Raw genomic sequence first — 17412 nt, forward strand, 5'->3', positions numbered from 1 at the left:
TTATTTTGTCAGACTTGGCATTATTTGCATTACCAAACATCAAACCGAGGTTCGACTTTATTTTATTCGGAACCAACGGCGATTGATTATTTGTATGGTTCATCAACGACAAACATGTTGTTCAATGTTCTACGTACCAGCTCCATTCCAGCCCATTGACCATCACGGCGCTGATAGAGACTCTACATCCAGCAAGTCATGCCGCTAGACCATCAGCGTTATATTCCCTGTTTCCAGCTTGCTTGATTTGAAATGGCACCTGAAGGACCCCCTGGCGCCTCAGAGCCTCCATCCACCGCGACAAAACGACCCAGGCCTGTCATCTCATGTCTAGAGTGTCGCCGAAAGAAGTTGAAATGTGATCGCGCTTACCCTTGTCAGCAATGTGTCAAGATTGGTCGCCCAGGTCGCTGTCAATACCAACGAGGTTCTGAGCCTGAAACTAACGGCTCTCATTTTACTGAAGCTCATCCAAAACGACCGCGTCTTGACTTCAGCGATATCGCCAAACCTCAAGAATCGACCTCAACCCCCAAGCCAGTCTCAAACGAGATCGTTGTTCAGTCAAAACCCGGTATCATCGAAGATCTCCAGGACAGAGTGGCGAGGCTGGAGAAGGCTTTGATCTCTCAAAATGAAGAATCAGCAGCCTCGTCTAAGGCTACCAGGAACTCGGGCGTCGATCATGGTCGGGATATCGTGGTCAACAACTTGACCAAGCCAATGGTAAGTATCTATATTCTCACGGCTCAGTCGAGTTCGAGTTCTACTCTTACAAGTCCTAGTTTCCGACTGCTTGTTCGTTCATGAAACTTCTCGATGCGGACACCACCAATGACCAAATTGTCGGTCTCCGAACAGATCTTAGAAGGATCCATTATACCATTGAAGCGCATGAGCTACGAACAACGCAACAAGCCCAGCTCATGCCAACAATGACTTTTTCCCTGCAAGACCTACCCCCCGAAAACGTGTGTGCATCTCTCACCGAGTTGTACTTTGACAATCTGGAACACTGCTTCCGAATCCTACACGGACCCGACTTCCAACGCCAATTGAAAATCCTCTTCACTGATGGTCAAGGTCCTACAGCCTGCAGTTTCGCCTTTCTCCCGCAGCTGGTAGGAGTTCTGGCCATGGGTGCCATGCTGGGAACCCACACAGAATGTCACCTCGCCTTGTCATATCCCTTAGTTCAGCAACACGTGGCTCTCAAATTCATGAACGACTTCATCGCCGGGCTCAACGGGACACAGATATGTCTACTCCCCTCCTTACAAGTCAAGATGTTGGCCCTCATACTCGGCTGGCTGGCCCTCCAACCTCTAGGCGATGTATTCCGCGACCACGGCCACATTCTTCGAGACGCGCTGATTATGCGAATGGATCGTGATCCCAGCACTCTACCAGAACTCAGTATCTACCAAGGAGAAATGCGTCGACGCATATGGATGACCATTGCCGAGGTTGATCTCATGTTATCCATCCTATGCAAACTCCCCTGCATGATCCCACAATACACATGCCGACCACCACAGAACGTCAACGACGACGAACTCTTCGAAGGCATGGACCAACTTCCCCAGTCTCGACCAATGGAACAATGGACCGATGGTCTATGTCAATATGTCCTCGCACGCTCCTACGCGCGCCGACTAGCGGCATGCAAACAACTCGAAGCAGGAGACACTCCCATCAAATCAGACGACGTGCTACAACATATCGCATACCTAGAAAAGGAACTCCAGGACCTGCCGCCACCTTTACGATTCTCATTCGACGGCGACGAAGACAGCAAGACGCCGCCCCGACTCATGGCGAGAATGGAACTCGACATCTCCATCCGTCGACCCCTGATGCATTTATATTCAAGTCTCGCAGCCGCCCAAAACCCGGATATCATCCGTCCTGAAACTCGAGCCGGCTTCATCCAATCTTGTCTGATGCTCAGTGTCTTTCAGGATTTGTTCGATCCCGAGTTCTCAGAGATCAACGTGCCCCGTCCAGAAGGATACTGGGATTTCTTCTACAATGTCTATCGCCATGAGTTGGGCTCTGCTATTCTCGGTCTATGTTCCGAGATCCGACATTTGCATCGTCTCCAATCCTCGCTGTCTATCAGCTCAAGTCCCACTCCTAGCCCACAGGGTGGCGGCTTGTCTTCTACCACTTACAACGCCAGCGCCAACGCCAACGCCCCCGCTAGCCGCGTTGCAATCCCCGCTGGGAACGCACACCACAGCAATAGCTCAACACCTACATTCAGACCTCCGACATACACACTAGCTGGCATGATTGCCAGTGTTATCGAAACCCTCGAACCAATGGTCCGGCGCCTGTTATATCCACACGCTAAATTCAAGGATCTAGTCTACTACACAATCGTCCTGTTTTCGATTCGTCCTGGTCCGGCGGGGGAGGTTGCGGAACCAGAAGAAGGAGATGCAAATGGAAATGCAGGAGGGGGAAATGGTGGTTATGATGTCCAAGCCGCCATCATCAATGCTCTGCGAAAGTTGGTTGAAGACTGTCATGCTCATCTTCAGGGAAAAGGGATTCAGATCCTGCAGACTCAGCCGGGAAATATAGTAGGGTCAGCGGATTATAGGATTCCTCCGGGTTGTGGGCCGGCGATTGGTGCTAGGTTCGATCCTTGTTGGCTTGGGTTTCCAGATTTGGATATCTTCGAGTTTGCTTGATTCCATCACTGGACGAAGACATACGGACATATTGAAAAAAGAATGTGCGACTTGGACTAGGCACAAAGTCGGACCCTGTACCACTCAGCCTCGGACACGCGTTGAACTGTTGATCGTTAATATCACTAGTTTGAATGCGCCCTTTGGTTCTCTATATACACCAAGCTCGGTCTCTCCACGACTACCTAGCTCCAGTCATGTTACTCTCATGCCATTTTCGGATATATACCCAGTTTTGCGTCACTTCTAGATGCTTTAGATTCATGCTTGCATTTCATAGATTCATCTTTTGAACCTGTCGCTCATCACTTCCAACGCCAATCATTAATGCATGAGTTTCTTGCTCCCCTATTCATAAATGCTCCCCAGTAGATGCTTGATCATTTGAGTGGCTCTGTTTGAAGGATGACCGATCCTTCGTGGCAAAGAATGCTTTCCCAGGTCCTTTGTCGGCCAAGGACCGGAATCCCTCGATCTAATTTTCTGTTGTTGTGGTTGTTCGTGGTATGCTTTTTTCGACGATGGATCGCAGTGGGTGTAGCCCTACCAAGGCTCCTGTCTCAGCCGAAATACTTTCTCAACCCTTCATAAATACTAAATATAATGGCTGAGCTCGGTGCTGCCCTAAAGACGGTGATGCCACAACCTCGATAAAAACCTTTGAGTCCTTGCTCACGCCAGAGCTCTCGCCCAGTTGCGGCGAAAGATAGCTGTGTTGCACCAATACCTGCGGTGTTGGAGGTCTGCATCCGAGATTTGATCGTATCGGCCGGATAAAAGGCAAAATTATAAGACATTCCAGCTGCTGCACCAGCAAGCATCTGCTGCCAGACCTTGACATCCGAGATTTGATTGATTGAGGGGTCGTATTTGAGAAAGAGAATCTTGACACCCTCATATGATCCAAACCATGCTGCAGATCCTCCAGTCTCTCGGATCAATGTGCCTAATTGTCCATGCCAGAATCCCATGAGACCATGGTTGCGAAAGGTGATACGGATGAGTTGCAGCGGCCCAGGAGGTTTGTTGACAGAATAACCCAACTCTTTTGCAATATGAGAAGGTGGCAAGACCTGCATCTTACACTTGATCAATTCAATTGGCGTCAAGAGTAAAGAGGTGAAGGCTCCCGAGGCAGCACCGCATGCAGCCAGGGCTGAGAATGGCAGTTCGACTTTGCCAGAGGCATCGTCTCTTGAGCGTCCAAGTGAAGGTGTGTATTTAATGAGGAGATCTTGTGCAACACGATAGCTGAAAAAGAGGGATGAAGTTTCGACGGCGGCACCGACGAGAGGGGCACTGATGCCTCGATATAAAGATATGAGAGGGCCTTCGGGGCTTCGAAAGGCGGCAGAAAATGCTTCGAGGGGTCCAGCAAGTCGTTGTGCACCAGGTTGAAGTGACTGCGACTGTAGACGAACTTTGACTGTGTCAAAAGGATATTCCACAAACTTCCCCAAGACACCAGCCGTGGAGCCAAAGACAATGTCCTTGAAAGCCTCCAGACTCTGGCTAGGTTTCGTTTGATTGTCGTTGCTCAGTGTCATGGCTTTATCCACCTGCTGCAGCCCAGCCCCGGGGGTTATATCATTGTTGAAAGCCGCCATCCGTTGATCGAAGGAGGTGGACCTTATCAAAAGCGCAGGTCAATAGAAATGAGTGTTATCGTGGTAGCATGGCGGGCGGTTTATGAGAGAGGAGGGAGGGTTGTGGTGAGGGAGCGGTGTCGATAAATTGGGCAGGGAAGTCGGTCGAAGAGCGACACGACGAGGGGCAAAGATGAAAATGGAACTAGAGAATCAAGATTGGAGGAGAGGCATGTGAAGCATTTACTGAACTCCACTAATGCATGCGGCGAGTGGAAAATTGCATTTGATAGACGGTCAGATTTTGCAAGCCGATGTCGCGAGATATTTTTTGCACAAGAAGAGGCGATCACGGCGAGGCAAGAGCGCAACTACTCCGTACGACTCATAGTCGCAGCTTCCTCAGGATTGGCGGGACATTCTGGATCAGGACTAGTGTGAACGCTAAGATAACGATAAGACATACTGGAAGCAAAAACTTTGCCCGTTGACCAGGCGGGTCTTGAGACCAACTGCAGAACATTTGTCAAGTGGTCACCGCCTCAGATTCCCATCCAGGCGTCTGCCTTACTATCTTCGGTTGGTGGTTGTCTTCGCTCGAGACGACTCTCTCGTGCCACTGAGGGTAAACCGACCTTTGCAGTGACGAGAAGTCCCTCACCATGTCCACGCCCACGCCGGACGCGCGAGTTGAGCCCGTTTCTTCCTCTACTTCGCTACCTGAGAAAGCGCGGGGAATGAGAGTGAACGGTACAGTTTCCTCGTGAAGAACAGGCGACTTCATGGGCTAACGGTTCTCCACAGGGAAAAACTGGCATGCCCCGAAAAAGGCTTTTCGACCAAATGCTGGTCAAGTCTCTTACGCCAAACGCAAGGAGCAAGACAAGATCAAGCAGGTGACCAAGGCAAGAGAATTGGAAATGAAACAAGAAAAGGAGCAGGAGCGGGATAGGAGGATCCAAGCCATCAAAGACCGCAGGAAAGCCAAGGAGGAAAAGGAAAGGTACGACAAGATGGCAGAGAAGATGCACAGAAAGCTGGTCGAACGGAGGAAACGGAGAGAAAAGCGAAACAAGTTGTTGAACAGTTGAAGAGCTTTTGATTACGTTTGATGTATTTGAACGGTCTCGTTGGACAGCTCGAACGAGAAAAGACGCCGCGCGGTCTACAGTCGTGGTATCATGAATGGTGTTGGCTATGAAGAGCAAGAAGCAACGCGAGAAGAATTTTTCAGAGCGGCAGCGACTAGAACCATCTTCTTGAAGTCTACAGCAGGATTGCTGCCTTGCGAAAGAACCGGTTGGACAGGAGACGAATGATGCCGCATCAGGATCCCCGCCGGTCTCAACAAGATTTCTCTCCTGGTAATAGAGGAATATCGGTGATGGAGTTACCAATCTTGAGTTTGAGCTGGGAAAAGGTTATTGTGAGGCGGGGACATATTGCCTGCGACATATGGACTTTTTCCTGCTCGGAAGGCTCACGCAAAGTCCATCCAATACTGATATGGAACGAGCCAGTTTGATCAGTGGAGTCGCGATGACTTGGGCTGATGGTTGGATCGTGGGTTTGTGGTATGTGATACAATGGTTCTAGTCCAAAATGACGAGCGACCGCATTGCATTTTTCTAGCAAAAGGTTCAGTTGGTCGTTCTCAGGCCTGCTTAAGATAAGCACCAAGAAGAATCTTGTTTTGTCTTTGTTTGAAACCCATTTGAGCCCAAGTGTATGTGTTTGGAAAGAGGTGATCTGAGCATGCTGGACCTTTGCCTCGATTAGTTCCTGGAATGGAGACTTTTGATCTGTGTGTAGAACGATAGGAGCCGATAAGCTAATGTGGAGTGGGAGTGGTGCTCCAAGGTCAGAGCGAAGAAAGCTGTGAATCGCTCCCTGGTCCTTGGATGGATGAGTATTGACAGCCGAGGCCGCCCGGTCTACAAGACCTTGGAGGACATATTCCTGTGCAGTGGAAGGATGCCATTCTAGATAAAGATGGGTCGGCCAATGACCAATCACGTGAGGGATCTGGCGAGTGCGCCCAGCATGCAGGGACGGATCGTCGGATGTGGATGTTCTAGTCGCCGTTGCATAAAGGGAGTGGAATGATAAAGGTAGAGGCGGCGGTGCTTTGGCGATTGCAGGGCGGTGATGTGGCTCCGTAAGCTTTCTTTTCTTTCGTTGAGGTCTCTCCTTTTCCAGGATCAGATCGGGCTCGCTTTCCGAGCTGGAAGCAGAGTAGTCAACGAGGGACATGTTGGTGTTGATAGACAGGCAAGAAAACCATATTGGGTATTGGGTTGAAGGTGCCTGCCAAGAGGGAATATTGAATGACGAGTCGTTTAGGTGTGGCGGGAGGTGCAGTAGGTGAATTGCCTTAGCCCGAGGCGCCCATTAGGTAGGTAGTAGGTACCTGTTCTAGGTCTCTAGATGGAAGCCGCGACAACCAACACCAGAAAATTTGACTCAGATTCGCATGGTGTCCCATAAACCCTGTTGAGACGCGTAACACACGTAAGAGTTCATACAATGGTCAATAATGATGGCCAAAGTGCTGGGCCAAAGGCCTAGGGTAGAGTGTTCATAATTGGTGACGGGGACAGTGTCTCAGATGTGGATGCTACGATTGGGTATGCCATCAAGCTAGCTCTCAGACTGGGTTGCACGACAGCGAACCGGAATCGATCGGAGACCTAAGAATAACAGACAACAGTGACAGCCTTTTAACTCGGGTTTCTGGAGTCAGGGAATGGTAGAAATGGTGCTTACGGTGCCTTGATTGAGATGAAGGTAAGTTCTAGGTGTTGCGCGTCAACTATGGGTATTGGAGGGTGCATATTTTGGTGGTGATGCTGCATCTGAAAGATCTCAGTCTTCCATGTTGTCATATCAGCAGTATGACGTTTCTCAGGGACAATTAAGCGGCGCATGGGAAGCTAAGGCTCGGCAGCGCGATCCACTATGGACCACCCATGGAGTACCGCCAGAGCCGTGGTCATGGTGCCTATGATATTGCCTCTTGATTGCAATTATTGAGTGCCTAAAAAAGGCAAATGAACTGGAGTTGATGCTGCCACCACGACTGAAGCTGAGACTGTATGCCTGGGTACCTTAGGTTAGGTACCTAGGTAGGTTGCCCACGATGCCCAAGCAGCCAAGTCAATGACAATGTGTATTGGATCAACAGGCAAGAAGAGATTTCTCCAGTTAAACAAGAACCTCTAGCGAACCCTGCCGTGCCTATCTGGTGTACTCGTATGCGTATGGGTATGGCTTTATGGGTATTCCGTCCACCCCTGCTCCCCAGCTTTCCCTTGTCCCTCGCTTGCCAACCATGCCTCTTCGTCTTCCATCACTGCCACCATCCACATCCCCACCTTGCACGCCCAGTGCCCACCATGACATATGCCCACATCATTCAACCCAATATTGCCTTGCCCATCCACATAACCTTTCGACTTGCGAATGCCCTGATTGACCCAAGTTCCCACAGTCAAATCCATTGCTCAATTGGCAGCTACTCAAGTTTGGCCTGTTTACGCTGCCATATCTTTTATCCGAATACCAATGGTTTCCCCATCTCTTATTGCTTCTCATCCTGGACTGCTATCCATCATCTATCTGTGCAAATCATACCATTACCTACTCTAGCTTAAGTTGGCTCAAAATCTACCTCAGATCCCCCATACTACCTACTTCTGAACCCCAAATCATCACCCGAGAGATGGAACCAACCAGCGACAAAAATTGGGTGCGTCTACGGATTCAAAGGCCGATGGCTTTGAATCACTCCAACCCTCCAACCCCAGTACTAACCGTGACCACCTAGGCGGCCCATTATCTTCTTGACCCTCTAACGGCCCCGGAACCATCGCAAGAGACGGGACCAGGGACAACGTTGCGACCAGGAGCCACTGTCGCTCCAGTCAAGCCACCACCTTCTCAACCATCGCCCGGTAGAAGATTAAGCAAAAACAACCCATATCGCAAAATCTCGAACTCCAGTACTGGATCCGCCGACATCAGACGGAGTGTCTCATTGAATCAGCACTCCAACAACCCGTTCCAAGCAACTCCACCTCAATCCCCCGAGTTTATACGTTCCCCACACTCACCTCGCTCACCTGACCATCGACAAGAGGCATTTGGCCAGAATGGCGGAGGTGGTCGTCGTCGCGGAAGCTCGCTAGGTGAAAGATACCCCGGTGACAAGTCGCATCGACCACTCGATACATTGACACGAGAGAAACACTCGGCCGATCGATCTCGCCACATGACCAAGAAACACCACATCCGGCCCGACACCATCGACAACCTTGATAGTACGGGACTAGGTACCTACCACCATGGCGGTCCATACGATGCGACATTGTACGCACGCAACAACTCATCCAACTCACCATTGGCGGCACTAGCCGATTCCAACGCCGAGGCACTCAAGGCTACGCCCAGAGAAAAGATCATCGATAGTGTCCAGCACCACCGGCCTCTAGATGGAGTTGCCGCCCACGCTCCTGGACAGTACGACCGCAATGGAAATCTGTATATGTACGAAGAGGGTGAGAACATGATGGTGGACTTGGCTCCCGGAGGTGGCTCCTACAAGCGATGGCCAGGAGTGCAGTATCACCCCGACGACATCAAGGGCAAAGGTGAACCCAGCTACAGCATCGAAAAAGCACTCAAGGAGCACAAACTCGACGACAGCCGTAATGGAGAGAATGGAATCGAGATGAAGACCCACGGCAGATCGACGAGTGGAGGTAGTGGTAGTGGCGCCATGACATCGTCGGGAATGGAAAATGGCCACACAGGCCTCGGTCGCAGTGACAGCGGCAGCATGGGCAAGCGACTCAGCGGCGGGCTGAAGAAACGGTTTGGCAGTTTGAAAAAGAAGAATCATGCCGAGTAATGGATCTTGACTTTTACTCTTGTCGACGTCACTGATAGATGAACGATTTGGATATAGGTGGTACTATATGAGGCGAAAATGAGGAAATCTCATGACATGAGACACTGGGGAAAGGGACCTCAATGGGAAAGGATAAGGGGCGACTCTTGGGCAATATTTCACTGGATATATGTTAGAAATCTGGATTCATGATATGTACTCCGTCTAGTGGTCAACAAATGATATTTATACGACCGATCATATGTACCCCCTTGAAACAGTCAGGGATAGGTAATCAAACATTGAATGGCATTGCAGGTTCCGTGATCGTGTTCTTCCATGACACGTGCCCTTGACCCGCCTGTAGTAATTGCTTTGACTTCAGGCACTTTGCTGTGCCGCACTCCCCATATCTTCCACCGCATCCGGATTATCCCAGCTAGCCATCTCGAGCTTCCGTACCCTTTCCTCAATCTGCTGGATCTTGGCTAGATTGTCCTTCTTAGCCTGCTCCTGGAGATCAAATGTCTTCTTGAATTGGTTCAGCATAAAAGGCTCCAAAGAACTCTTCTTGCCGACTCTGTAGTCATACACGACCACATCCTCTAAACACCTAGCAGCCGGTCTCTGCTTGGCCTCTGATAGGATCATGACATCGAGAACCAGGGATTGCGTCGACTCGTCCGGTCTTGACCGTAGCTTGTGAAACACCGAGATCTTGTCAGGCCAAGTCATGGGGAACTTGAAATCGACCGTGATGCTCTTAAGGATCAGACCAATTCCCTTGCTGGTCAACAGCGCCTCCCATGCATCTCTGTGTTTAGGATCATGATATTGACCGTAGTTTCTCGTCCAATTGCAGCGTCCACTCTCGGCGAAGCGCACATACATGACATTGTTGACATGTCCCATGGAATCTTGCTCGCCCCAGACAATGTTCTGCCGGAACAGACCTGCGCGCTTAGGATCGGTCAAGAAGCCTTCACTGCCGGCGACGAGATCCCGCCATGATGTGCCAAGTTCAGAAACAATCGAGCCGGCCTCGTCGACTTGTTCTGGTTTAAGACCGAAGGTGATACATTTCCCCACTCGGGCTTTGGTGTCGGATAGCCAGCGTGGGGACACTGTCGAGGGAGGTTCTCGGGGAGCTGGGGCTTGTGAAGAATATGACCGGAACTGAAGGAAGGTGGGAATGGGTTTGGTGGTCGCGGCAGCGGTAGTGGCAGCGCGAGAGGCACACCTGATGACGCCGGTTGTTGTCATGTTAGCAAGTCATCTGAGATAATGCTGCGACGTCAAACACGAGCTCCAGAGCCTGTCGCCTCGACACAATCGAGAGGGAGCAGTTATCTACTTCTTACTTACAAAAAATGGGCAAGTTGGGGTAGAGGTGGACGAAGGATCTCCAACTGGTTGGGTCGGCGTTGGCGTAATCCGGACGAGCCTCGGGGATCGGTTATTTGCGGAGATCCAGGTATGAAACCCGTCTCAGAATCTGGGGTGATCGTAGATGTATGCAAAGATCATCTAGATGTATGGCTCTTTGTTAGCATAGTAAGTAAGGAGTCAAACTGAAACTTAGGCACGGACAGTTAGAGATGAAGTTGACAGGACGCGTTGCTGCTCTTTCCTACGAAAAAGCCGACACCAGTCGCACTTTCTATATCTGTCTCGGTGTCATCACGTGGTTTCTACTGACTCTAGTCTTCAGATGGCGGTTATCAACTTGCATCAAGGACTTCACTTGCAACTCAACAATGCCATCCGCCATCAGCACAAATGACTGCTCCCGTCACAAAGCTCGCCCTGTCGCTCAACAGGTATACAATAGTGTCGGCAATCTCACGAGGCTGAGCGAATCGCTTCAACGCTGTGTCAGATACATCCTCTTTGTCGCCTGATCCTTCAATCGACTGCGACTGCTTCATGAGCGGTGTTTCTGTCATGCCCCTAGATGGTGTGAGGTTAGTTCCTGGCTAGAGTCACTTATCAACTCCACTCGGTACTCACGGTGCAATACAGTTGACTCGAACCCCTCGAGACCCAACCTCTTTAGCAACGCATCTTGTCAAGCCCAACACGGCATGTTTGCTCGAGGTATAAGCAGATGTGCCGGCCCTCCCTTCGAGACTCAGTCCACTGCCTGCATTCACCACGCTACCCCCTGTATCTTGTTTGCCGATATACTTGAGCTGGGCACGCAGACAATTCATCACCCCGTACACATTGACGCCAAAGACGAATTCCCAGTCCTCGTCCCGAATCGTCTCTACGGTCCCAACGTTGTGGTCTGGCGGGATGGTCCCCGCCAAGTTGGCAGCTCCATCCAATCGACCAAATGTGGCCATGGTATCTTCAATCCAGCTCGACACGTTACTGGCAGATCGAACATCGACAGTTCGTAACAGCACCAGCGACTGTTCCTGGTTGGCATTTGCCCCAGCTGATGATCTTAGCTCTGCCTCTAATGTCTCAGGAATCTTGATGTCTCCAATTGACACCCTTGCCCCAAGCTCTAGGAGTGCTCTGGCGGTAGCAAGCCCAATTCCGCTCGCCCCGCCCGAGATGGCGTAAACTCGATTCTTGAAAAATGCCTCCATTCTTTAAGGATAGACCGTGTCGTCTCTCGCCTGGGAAATCTTGACCTCTCGAGCCGTTTTCCAGGTGCTTTTGGGACGTAATGTGTTCTAGTCCTATATGAGACTTTACCCCTCACAACCTCATAGACCAATGATGTAAGTAGTCCGATTTCGAGATGCAGTCAAGGAGGTGGATATAGTGTTCGCCAGACTAGGCTGCGGAGTGCAGTGGTGAGGGGCCCTGCTGAATGCTGGTACCGTTGCATTCGTTTTTTTCCAACCACTCGTGCACTTGCTAACCGGTCTAGATTCGACGTGGCCAAAGTCTACCAACTCAGCCTGCATGGTGGCCAGGCCAATCAGTGGCACATTGTACTCCCAACGACAAATATAACACTACGGTGATGCTGAGCATATGACATTACCAAAGACGTCGCGACAAACCATGTCCTTGGATTGCCATGGAAGATTTGAATTCTTGGAAAAAGTAGAAGAACTAATCATGAGCACAGTCTAGCTCAGCACAGTACAGCAAAACCCAGTCGAACCCAGCCTGAGGTAGTCCCTACTCGACACCCTCGCATCCACAGCATGGCCCTGTTCATCGATTGACACATCATATCAAGATCAACAGTGCTCATGCTCTTATAAGGAAGGTCACCATTTGCCTCATCGTGTGGACGTCGACGCGTATGTGGTGCAAACCCGAACCAAATAGCAAAAGGACGCCGAGAAAGTCGTACAACAAACATGAAGCAGGGTATCGTTATTTTTGTTGGTGTGTGACGCGTAGAGTACGGTGTGTTTCCATGAACCTTCACTCCATGGCTATAACCGTCGCCCGTCGCCCTAGCTGCATCCGCGAGTGTCATGTCATTTGGAGACAATTCAATTCATCCCTTGGTCCATTCTGGGGTCTGCTCGATCGCTCAATCGTTGGTTCGAGCCCTTCGAGTCCAAGATAGAGATAGATCGTAAATACTCTCTACTTCTGTCCAGAGAAGCTCTTCCGACGCTCATGTTCCTTGGTCACCTCAGCCACCAGCTGATCCGACTTCTCCTTTTCCTTCATCTCTCGAACCTTGGCCAAGACGACTTCTTTGAAGATGGCGCCCTTTGCAGCACTGCTCAACTTGGCCTTGGCAGATGACTCTCCGGTGGTCAGGCCTCGGCCAGGAGAAACGCCTCGAGTTTGATTCTGGACGGCGAGACCAGCGGCATTTTGAGCGTTGGATGGAATGTCGTTAGCGTCGGGAGAGTTGGGTTCGTCTTCGGCTTGAAGCTTCAAGGATTCGATGCGATTTGCTAGCTTGACCAACTCGATACCACGCTTCAACTTGGCCTTTGCCAAATATGCCCGGATTTCTGGCAAGAGATCGTGATCGCTGGCTGTCTCTCCGGTCAACCAGATGTGCTTGAGTGCAGCTGTACTCGTTGCGCGTTGTTTCGGGTCGGGCTGCAGAAGGGTGAGGATGAATTCTTTGGCATCTTTGCTCACGTCTTTCCAGTATCGCTCATGGAAGATGATTCGTCCACTCTTGCATTCCTCTACCAGGTCGGCTAGGTTTTCAGAACGGAATGGAGAGTAGCCACAGAGAAGAGTGTAGGTGATGACACCCAAAGACCACATGTCGACTGCTTTGCCATGGCCTTGTCGGAGCATGACTTCGGGTGCAGCGTATCCAAACGAGCCGGCCATCGAGGTCAAGACTGCACCTGGACTGTCAAGGGTCTTTGCGATACCAAAATCGGCGAGCACCAATTGGGAATCTTGGGCTTTGGTGAGGTAGAGGAGGTTCTCGGGTTTCAAATCTGTCTAGGTCAGTACATGGTGCTATCAAGTCTCTCATAAGTCATACCTCGGTGGACGACGTTCTTGTGATGTAAATAGTCGACAGCCTCGAGGACTTGTTTGATTGTCTGAGAGGCATCCTTTTCGGTGAACTTGCCCTTATCACAAATCCGATCGAACAACTCTCCACCGGTGGCCAGCTGTGTGACAATGTAGAACTTGTCCTGTATCTTGATCAGCCCAACAAGTTCGAGGTACCCCAGGACAGAGAGTTTACCCTTGACTCAAACCAATCTTGGAACTTGACAATATGTGGATGATTCAACTCTTGGAGCATCTTCAATTCATCATAGACCATCTGTTCATTACCCTTGACGCTCTTCTTGAGAATAATCTTGACCGCGCATTTCTCGCCGCCGTACTCGGCCTCTCGAACAATGCCATATGTTCCAGCTCCTAGTGTCCTCCCGAATCGATATTGAGACTTTTTATCGTAGCTGTCGGGTTGGCCCTGGAGCTTGTTCAAGAAACTTGCGCCAACTAGGTATCACATGTCAGCGCAGTCTCCAGGAGGTGTTGTAATACGAGTGCACAAGGCCGCGATCAAGTTGGACTCGATGTCCATTCGGACGCGGCAACTGAGAGGATTGCGTGTAGGAAAGGCGCTGAAAACATCGAGGAGCTGAAACAGCTCTTTCGCAGCTGGTGGACTTACAACTCATGACTGTGATGGCTCGAGGTTAAACCAACGGGGAAATCAGGTGTGTATCGAGTGAATCCTGTCGTGGAAGTCTCCAGAAGAGCAAGCTGAGGGAGACAAGAACACCGCAAAACCCTCGAGAACACACAAGAGGTGCGTGGGAATGGGTGACAAGGCTCGAGTGAGTGCGGTGTTGGGATCGAATGTTTCTGGATCAGCCGCAGGGGTTGGGGGCGCAGTTGGATGACTGAGTGAGTAGTGGGTTTGGGTGAGTGATGACTGCGGGGTAGTAAATTGTAGGAGTAGGAGTGGGAGTGGAGTGGATTGTTTGTGAGTTTGTGCTACTGTACGAGTACGAGTAGAGTAGAGGACGCTGGGACCAGGCGAATGGATTAGGGAAGGGAAGAAGAGAGATAAGCAGGAGAAAGGTAATGATATCAACAAGTGAGAAGCGGCTCAGAGTCAAAAAAGAATGAAAGATGTACTCGTAGATAATATTATTCCCAAGATGTTCTGCTCTTCTCTGCCTGGCTACCAAGCCATGTCAGGTATTCAGCTGCGCCAGCAGGAGTCAATGCCCAAGCCCATTCATGCATCATTAATGGCGTTTTGATTTGACCATTTGGGGCCAAAATCGACTGGCCCTGGCAGACCTGTCGTGCATGGCCACCTGAGAATCATCGAGGATGAGGCGCAGTCACCCACTAGCAAATTTGATTTCTTACTCGCAATTTGAGTCAAAATCCGGCGTGAGTACAGGTATCTACTCCGTACTTAGTAGTAGTAGTGTCAGGTACCTACGGAGAGGGAATGCGCTCGGTAGGTGACTCGCACGTGCGGTAAATTGATTACTTTTTATCATGACCCATGACTCGCGGGGGTTTGGAGTGCAAATTGTTATTGTCATGCATGCTGTATCTGATTCGCTCACCTCTTAGATCCTCTTGTTGCAAGTAAATTACGTCGCGAATAGCAGCTGCGACTACTCAACGCTAAGTCGCCTATAGAGCTGGAGAAACCACTCCTATATACTTACTCTCTCTGGGGCAAATGCAAGACCAAGGCATCCTGCCAGTGTTGCATCCCACGACTTTGTACCGTGATTGATGGCATCAGAAAAGACGGCTGTGACCATCCGCTTCACAATTTGACAACTCAGCCATAGAGCCTCCCGCATGTCAAAGATGCGGTGAAATGAGTTGCTTGGGCTTCCTCGATACTATGGGGGAAGCCCATCTATCTATAGTCAAACGTATGACTCTACAGTGTACAGGAGGCTGGGAGATGATACCAACCCTTGTACGAAGGTGTTGGCGATTGACACCGCACGGGTTCCTTAGTGATCTTCCCATCATTGAGAAGTTGTTGAATCGTGGCATCTAGTCGAATACCATCCCTTTTGGACAACTTGAAGTATTCGTGCTCAAATGCGAGTGCACGCTCTAGCTGGACTCTAGCACCTTTGATCAAGGTCCATGCAATCTTGCCGTCGTCGTGTCTTGATTGAAGGTGGTCAGGCAGTTGAGTGAGGAAGCGAGCAATGTCATCACCTGTTGGAGTGGGACTATAATAACATTGTTAGCCTCTCCTTACTCGTAACATGTCGCTGGTTGACACTCCGGAACGATTACTTACTCTAGGCGTTTATTGATATTCAGTGTGGCCTGTGCAAATTGTTTAAACAGTGTAAGCCAGTATCGGCGGTGGATAGCCGTGCTAGGAGCATTTGCAGCGTCCTGGAGCTTCTTGATCTTCTTCTTTGATTCAATTCGATCAACTACTGACTTTTCAAGGATGGAGGTAATGGTCTTACGGCTAACGATAGGGCCGGAATCTTCTTCGCTGAGCTAGCTCGATATCAGACGAATTAAAGTCGTCCATTTCAGGACGCTCACAAGGTTGCAGACCAGGAAATGAAGAGGTCAAAAGAAGTGAGAGGACGTCGGGATAACGAGAGGAGAAGAAGTTGAAAGGAAGGGAGAAGAGTGCAGAAGAGTGGGAGAAAAAGACAGAAGGGAGTCATGGAGGGAAACGATGAAGCTCTCGGAAAAGGGAAGGTATGACAGTCAAGGTTCTTGACGTGCGGCGCTTCTGAGATATGGAAGGCGCGTTTGGCGTTTTCAGAGGTTAGATGCCACACCTTCCAAAAGTACCAGGAAGAATGACCTGGAAAGTCTAGAGCTCGTGTGATACGATCCTTTTGCCTCCAAGAACTCCTGTAAAGTCCTCGTTGAATGCAAAGATTATGGCTTGTTGCCATAACATGGTGCTAGTCGGCTTCATAAGCCGCCTAATTCTCAATGTCTCCTTCGATCTGTTTCTCAGGTTCCATTTCGCCTCCTGTGTTGATGGCCTCAGATTCTTTATCCGTTGTCTTGCCATTCACCTCATGGTTAATGGTGCCATCATTCTCGACCAGTGCATTGTCTGGCGTCTCTGCTTCCTTGTCCTGATCGTATGCTCGTTCCCAGCCCGGGCCGTCTCATCGTTGCCCTCTTCGTGTGCCTCCTGTGCCATTCCCAGCCCGGATTGTCTCGTCGTTGCTCTCATTTCACTCGTTCTCATCATTCTCATCTTTGTCCTCGTTGGCCTCACCCTCTTGCTCATCCTGCAGCTCTGGAGCCTCCGCCTCTGGAAGACTCAACTTGAGCTTTCAAGATGTTCATAGTTCTCACTGAGCATTTCTTTGATTGGTTCCAAGATCTTACTCAAAGCCTGAACGTTATGTCGATGGACACCCATTGCATACAACTTGGCAGAATCATTGTCTCGAGAAAGAATGAGAAATCAAAGTCAATTCTTCTCCTTCAGATTGGGAAGCCAAAGGCTACTCAAGTACCTAGTAGTTAGCGTAGTTAGTGGTGGGTCTCCGATGCTAGAGACTTAACATCCATGGCCTTTCCTTCCCGCTTAGTCATTCGTGAAGGTCTGTTTCCAGCCGTCCACCTCTCCCTAATGCCACGTGAGCGCGCTGGAGAGGGTGCCCTAGAGAGAAAGCCTTAGAGAGAAGTACTATATGGAGGGTGCCCTAGGGAGAGTGCCCTAGTAAGAAGCGCCACATAGAGGGTGCCCGATAGTATATATCCTAGATAGAAGTGCCATGAGGAGGGTGCCCGAGAGTACATATCTGAGATAGAAGTGCCATGAGGAGGGTGCCCGAGAGTACAT

The 17412-nt window shown here is 50.2% G+C and overlaps 8 protein-coding genes across 8 annotated transcripts; 3 read left to right on the top strand and 5 right to left on the bottom strand.

Moving 5' to 3' along the window:
- Positions 1-252: 252 nt before the first annotated feature.
- PV10_07582 (uncharacterized protein) lies at positions 253-2905 on the top strand (the record flags this gene model as incomplete). The annotated part of the gene is made up of 2 exons (XM_016372503.1): positions 253-726; positions 786-2905. 2 exons carry the CDS (start codon positions 253-255, stop codon positions 2697-2699), a joined length of 2388 nt encoding a protein of 795 aa, XP_016221835.1. The 3' UTR covers positions 2700-2905.
- On the bottom strand, positions 2777-4581 carry PV10_07583 (uncharacterized protein). The gene has a single exon (XM_016372504.1). It carries the CDS (start codon positions 4304-4306, stop codon positions 3260-3262), a length of 1047 nt encoding a protein of 348 aa, XP_016221836.1. The 5' UTR covers positions 4307-4581; the 3' UTR covers positions 2777-3259.
- Positions 4582-4794: 213 nt separating this feature from the next.
- On the top strand, positions 4795-5966 carry PV10_07584 (uncharacterized protein). Its single transcript, XM_016372505.1, has 2 exons — positions 4795-5035; positions 5090-5966. The coding sequence occupies exons 1-2, from the start codon at positions 4948-4950 to the stop codon at positions 5374-5376; spliced, it is 375 nt and encodes a 124-aa protein (XP_016221837.1). The 5' UTR covers positions 4795-4947; the 3' UTR covers positions 5377-5966.
- PV10_07585 (uncharacterized protein) lies at positions 5441-6631 on the bottom strand. The gene has a single exon (XM_016372506.1). The coding sequence runs from the start codon at positions 6536-6538 to the stop codon at positions 5630-5632; it is 909 nt and encodes a 302-aa protein (XP_016221838.1). The 5' UTR covers positions 6539-6631; the 3' UTR covers positions 5441-5629.
- A 1102-nt stretch (positions 6632-7733) lies between these two features.
- On the top strand, positions 7734-9482 carry PV10_07586 (uncharacterized protein). The gene is made up of 2 exons (XM_016372507.1): positions 7734-8033; positions 8112-9482. The coding sequence occupies exons 1-2, from the start codon at positions 8007-8009 to the stop codon at positions 9192-9194; spliced, it is 1110 nt and encodes a 369-aa protein (XP_016221839.1). The 5' UTR covers positions 7734-8006; the 3' UTR covers positions 9195-9482.
- PV10_07587 (uncharacterized protein) lies at positions 9374-10552 on the bottom strand. The gene has a single exon (XM_016372508.1). It carries the CDS (start codon positions 10434-10436, stop codon positions 9555-9557), a length of 882 nt encoding a protein of 293 aa, XP_016221840.1. The 5' UTR covers positions 10437-10552; the 3' UTR covers positions 9374-9554.
- A 1629-nt stretch (positions 10553-12181) lies between these two features.
- Positions 12182-14699, bottom strand: PV10_07588 (calcium/calmodulin-dependent protein kinase). The gene is made up of 4 exons (XM_016372509.1): positions 14260-14699; positions 13822-14084; positions 13612-13768; positions 12182-13564 (listed from the first exon to the last, which is right to left on the bottom strand). Exons 1-4 carry the CDS (start codon positions 14264-14266, stop codon positions 12738-12740), a joined length of 1254 nt encoding a protein of 417 aa, XP_016221841.1. The 5' UTR covers positions 14267-14699; the 3' UTR covers positions 12182-12737.
- Positions 14700-15504: 805 nt separating this feature from the next.
- PV10_07589 (uncharacterized protein) lies at positions 15505-16509 on the bottom strand (the record flags this gene model as incomplete). The annotated part of the gene is made up of 3 exons (XM_016372510.1): positions 15505-15808; positions 15880-16091; positions 16438-16509. 3 exons carry the CDS (start codon positions 16507-16509, stop codon positions 15505-15507), a joined length of 588 nt encoding a protein of 195 aa, XP_016221842.1.
- Between the last annotated feature and the right edge of the window lie 903 nt (positions 16510-17412).

This window comes from Exophiala mesophila (genome assembly GCF_000836275.1).
Source record: "Exophiala mesophila strain CBS 40295 unplaced genomic scaffold supercont1.5, whole genome shotgun sequence".
Taxonomy (NCBI): Eukaryota; Fungi; Ascomycota; class Eurotiomycetes; order Chaetothyriales; family Herpotrichiellaceae; genus Exophiala; species Exophiala mesophila.

What these genes read in the sequence shown, in the direction of transcription:
- PV10_07583 (XM_016372504.1), bottom strand. Translation starts at nt 4,306, where the DNA reads ATGGCGGCTTTCAACAATGATATAACCCCCGGGGCTGGGCTGCAGCAG.
- PV10_07584 (XM_016372505.1), top strand. Translation starts at nt 4,948, where the DNA reads ATGTCCACGCCCACGCCGGACGCGCGAGTTGAGCCCGTTTCTTCCTCT. An exon ending in GCGGGGAATGAGAGTGAACG is followed by an intron (nt 5,036 to 5,089) that starts GTACAGTTTCCT and finishes GGTTCTCCACAG; the next exon opens with GGAAAAACTGGCATGCCCCG.
- PV10_07585 (XM_016372506.1), bottom strand. Translation starts at nt 6,538, where the DNA reads ATGTCCCTCGTTGACTACTCTGCTTCCAGCTCGGAAAGCGAGCCCGAT.
- PV10_07586 (XM_016372507.1), top strand. Translation starts at nt 8,007, where the DNA reads ATGGAACCAACCAGCGACAAAAATTGG. An exon ending in CAACCAGCGACAAAAATTGG is followed by an intron (nt 8,034 to 8,111) that starts GTGCGTCTACGG and finishes GTGACCACCTAG; the next exon opens with GCGGCCCATTATCTTCTTGA.
- PV10_07587 (XM_016372508.1), bottom strand. Translation starts at nt 10,436, where the DNA reads ATGACAACAACCGGCGTCATCAGGTGTGCCTCTCGCGCTGCCACTACC.
- PV10_07588 (XM_016372509.1), bottom strand. An exon ending in AAGATTGGTTTGAGTCAAGG is followed by an intron (nt 13,769 to 13,821) that starts GTAAACTCTCTG and finishes ATCAAGATACAG; the next exon opens with GACAAGTTCTACATTGTCAC. An exon ending in CAAGAACGTCGTCCACCGAG is followed by an intron (nt 13,565 to 13,611) that starts GTATGACTTATG and finishes TGACCTAGACAG; the next exon opens with ATTTGAAACCCGAGAACCTC.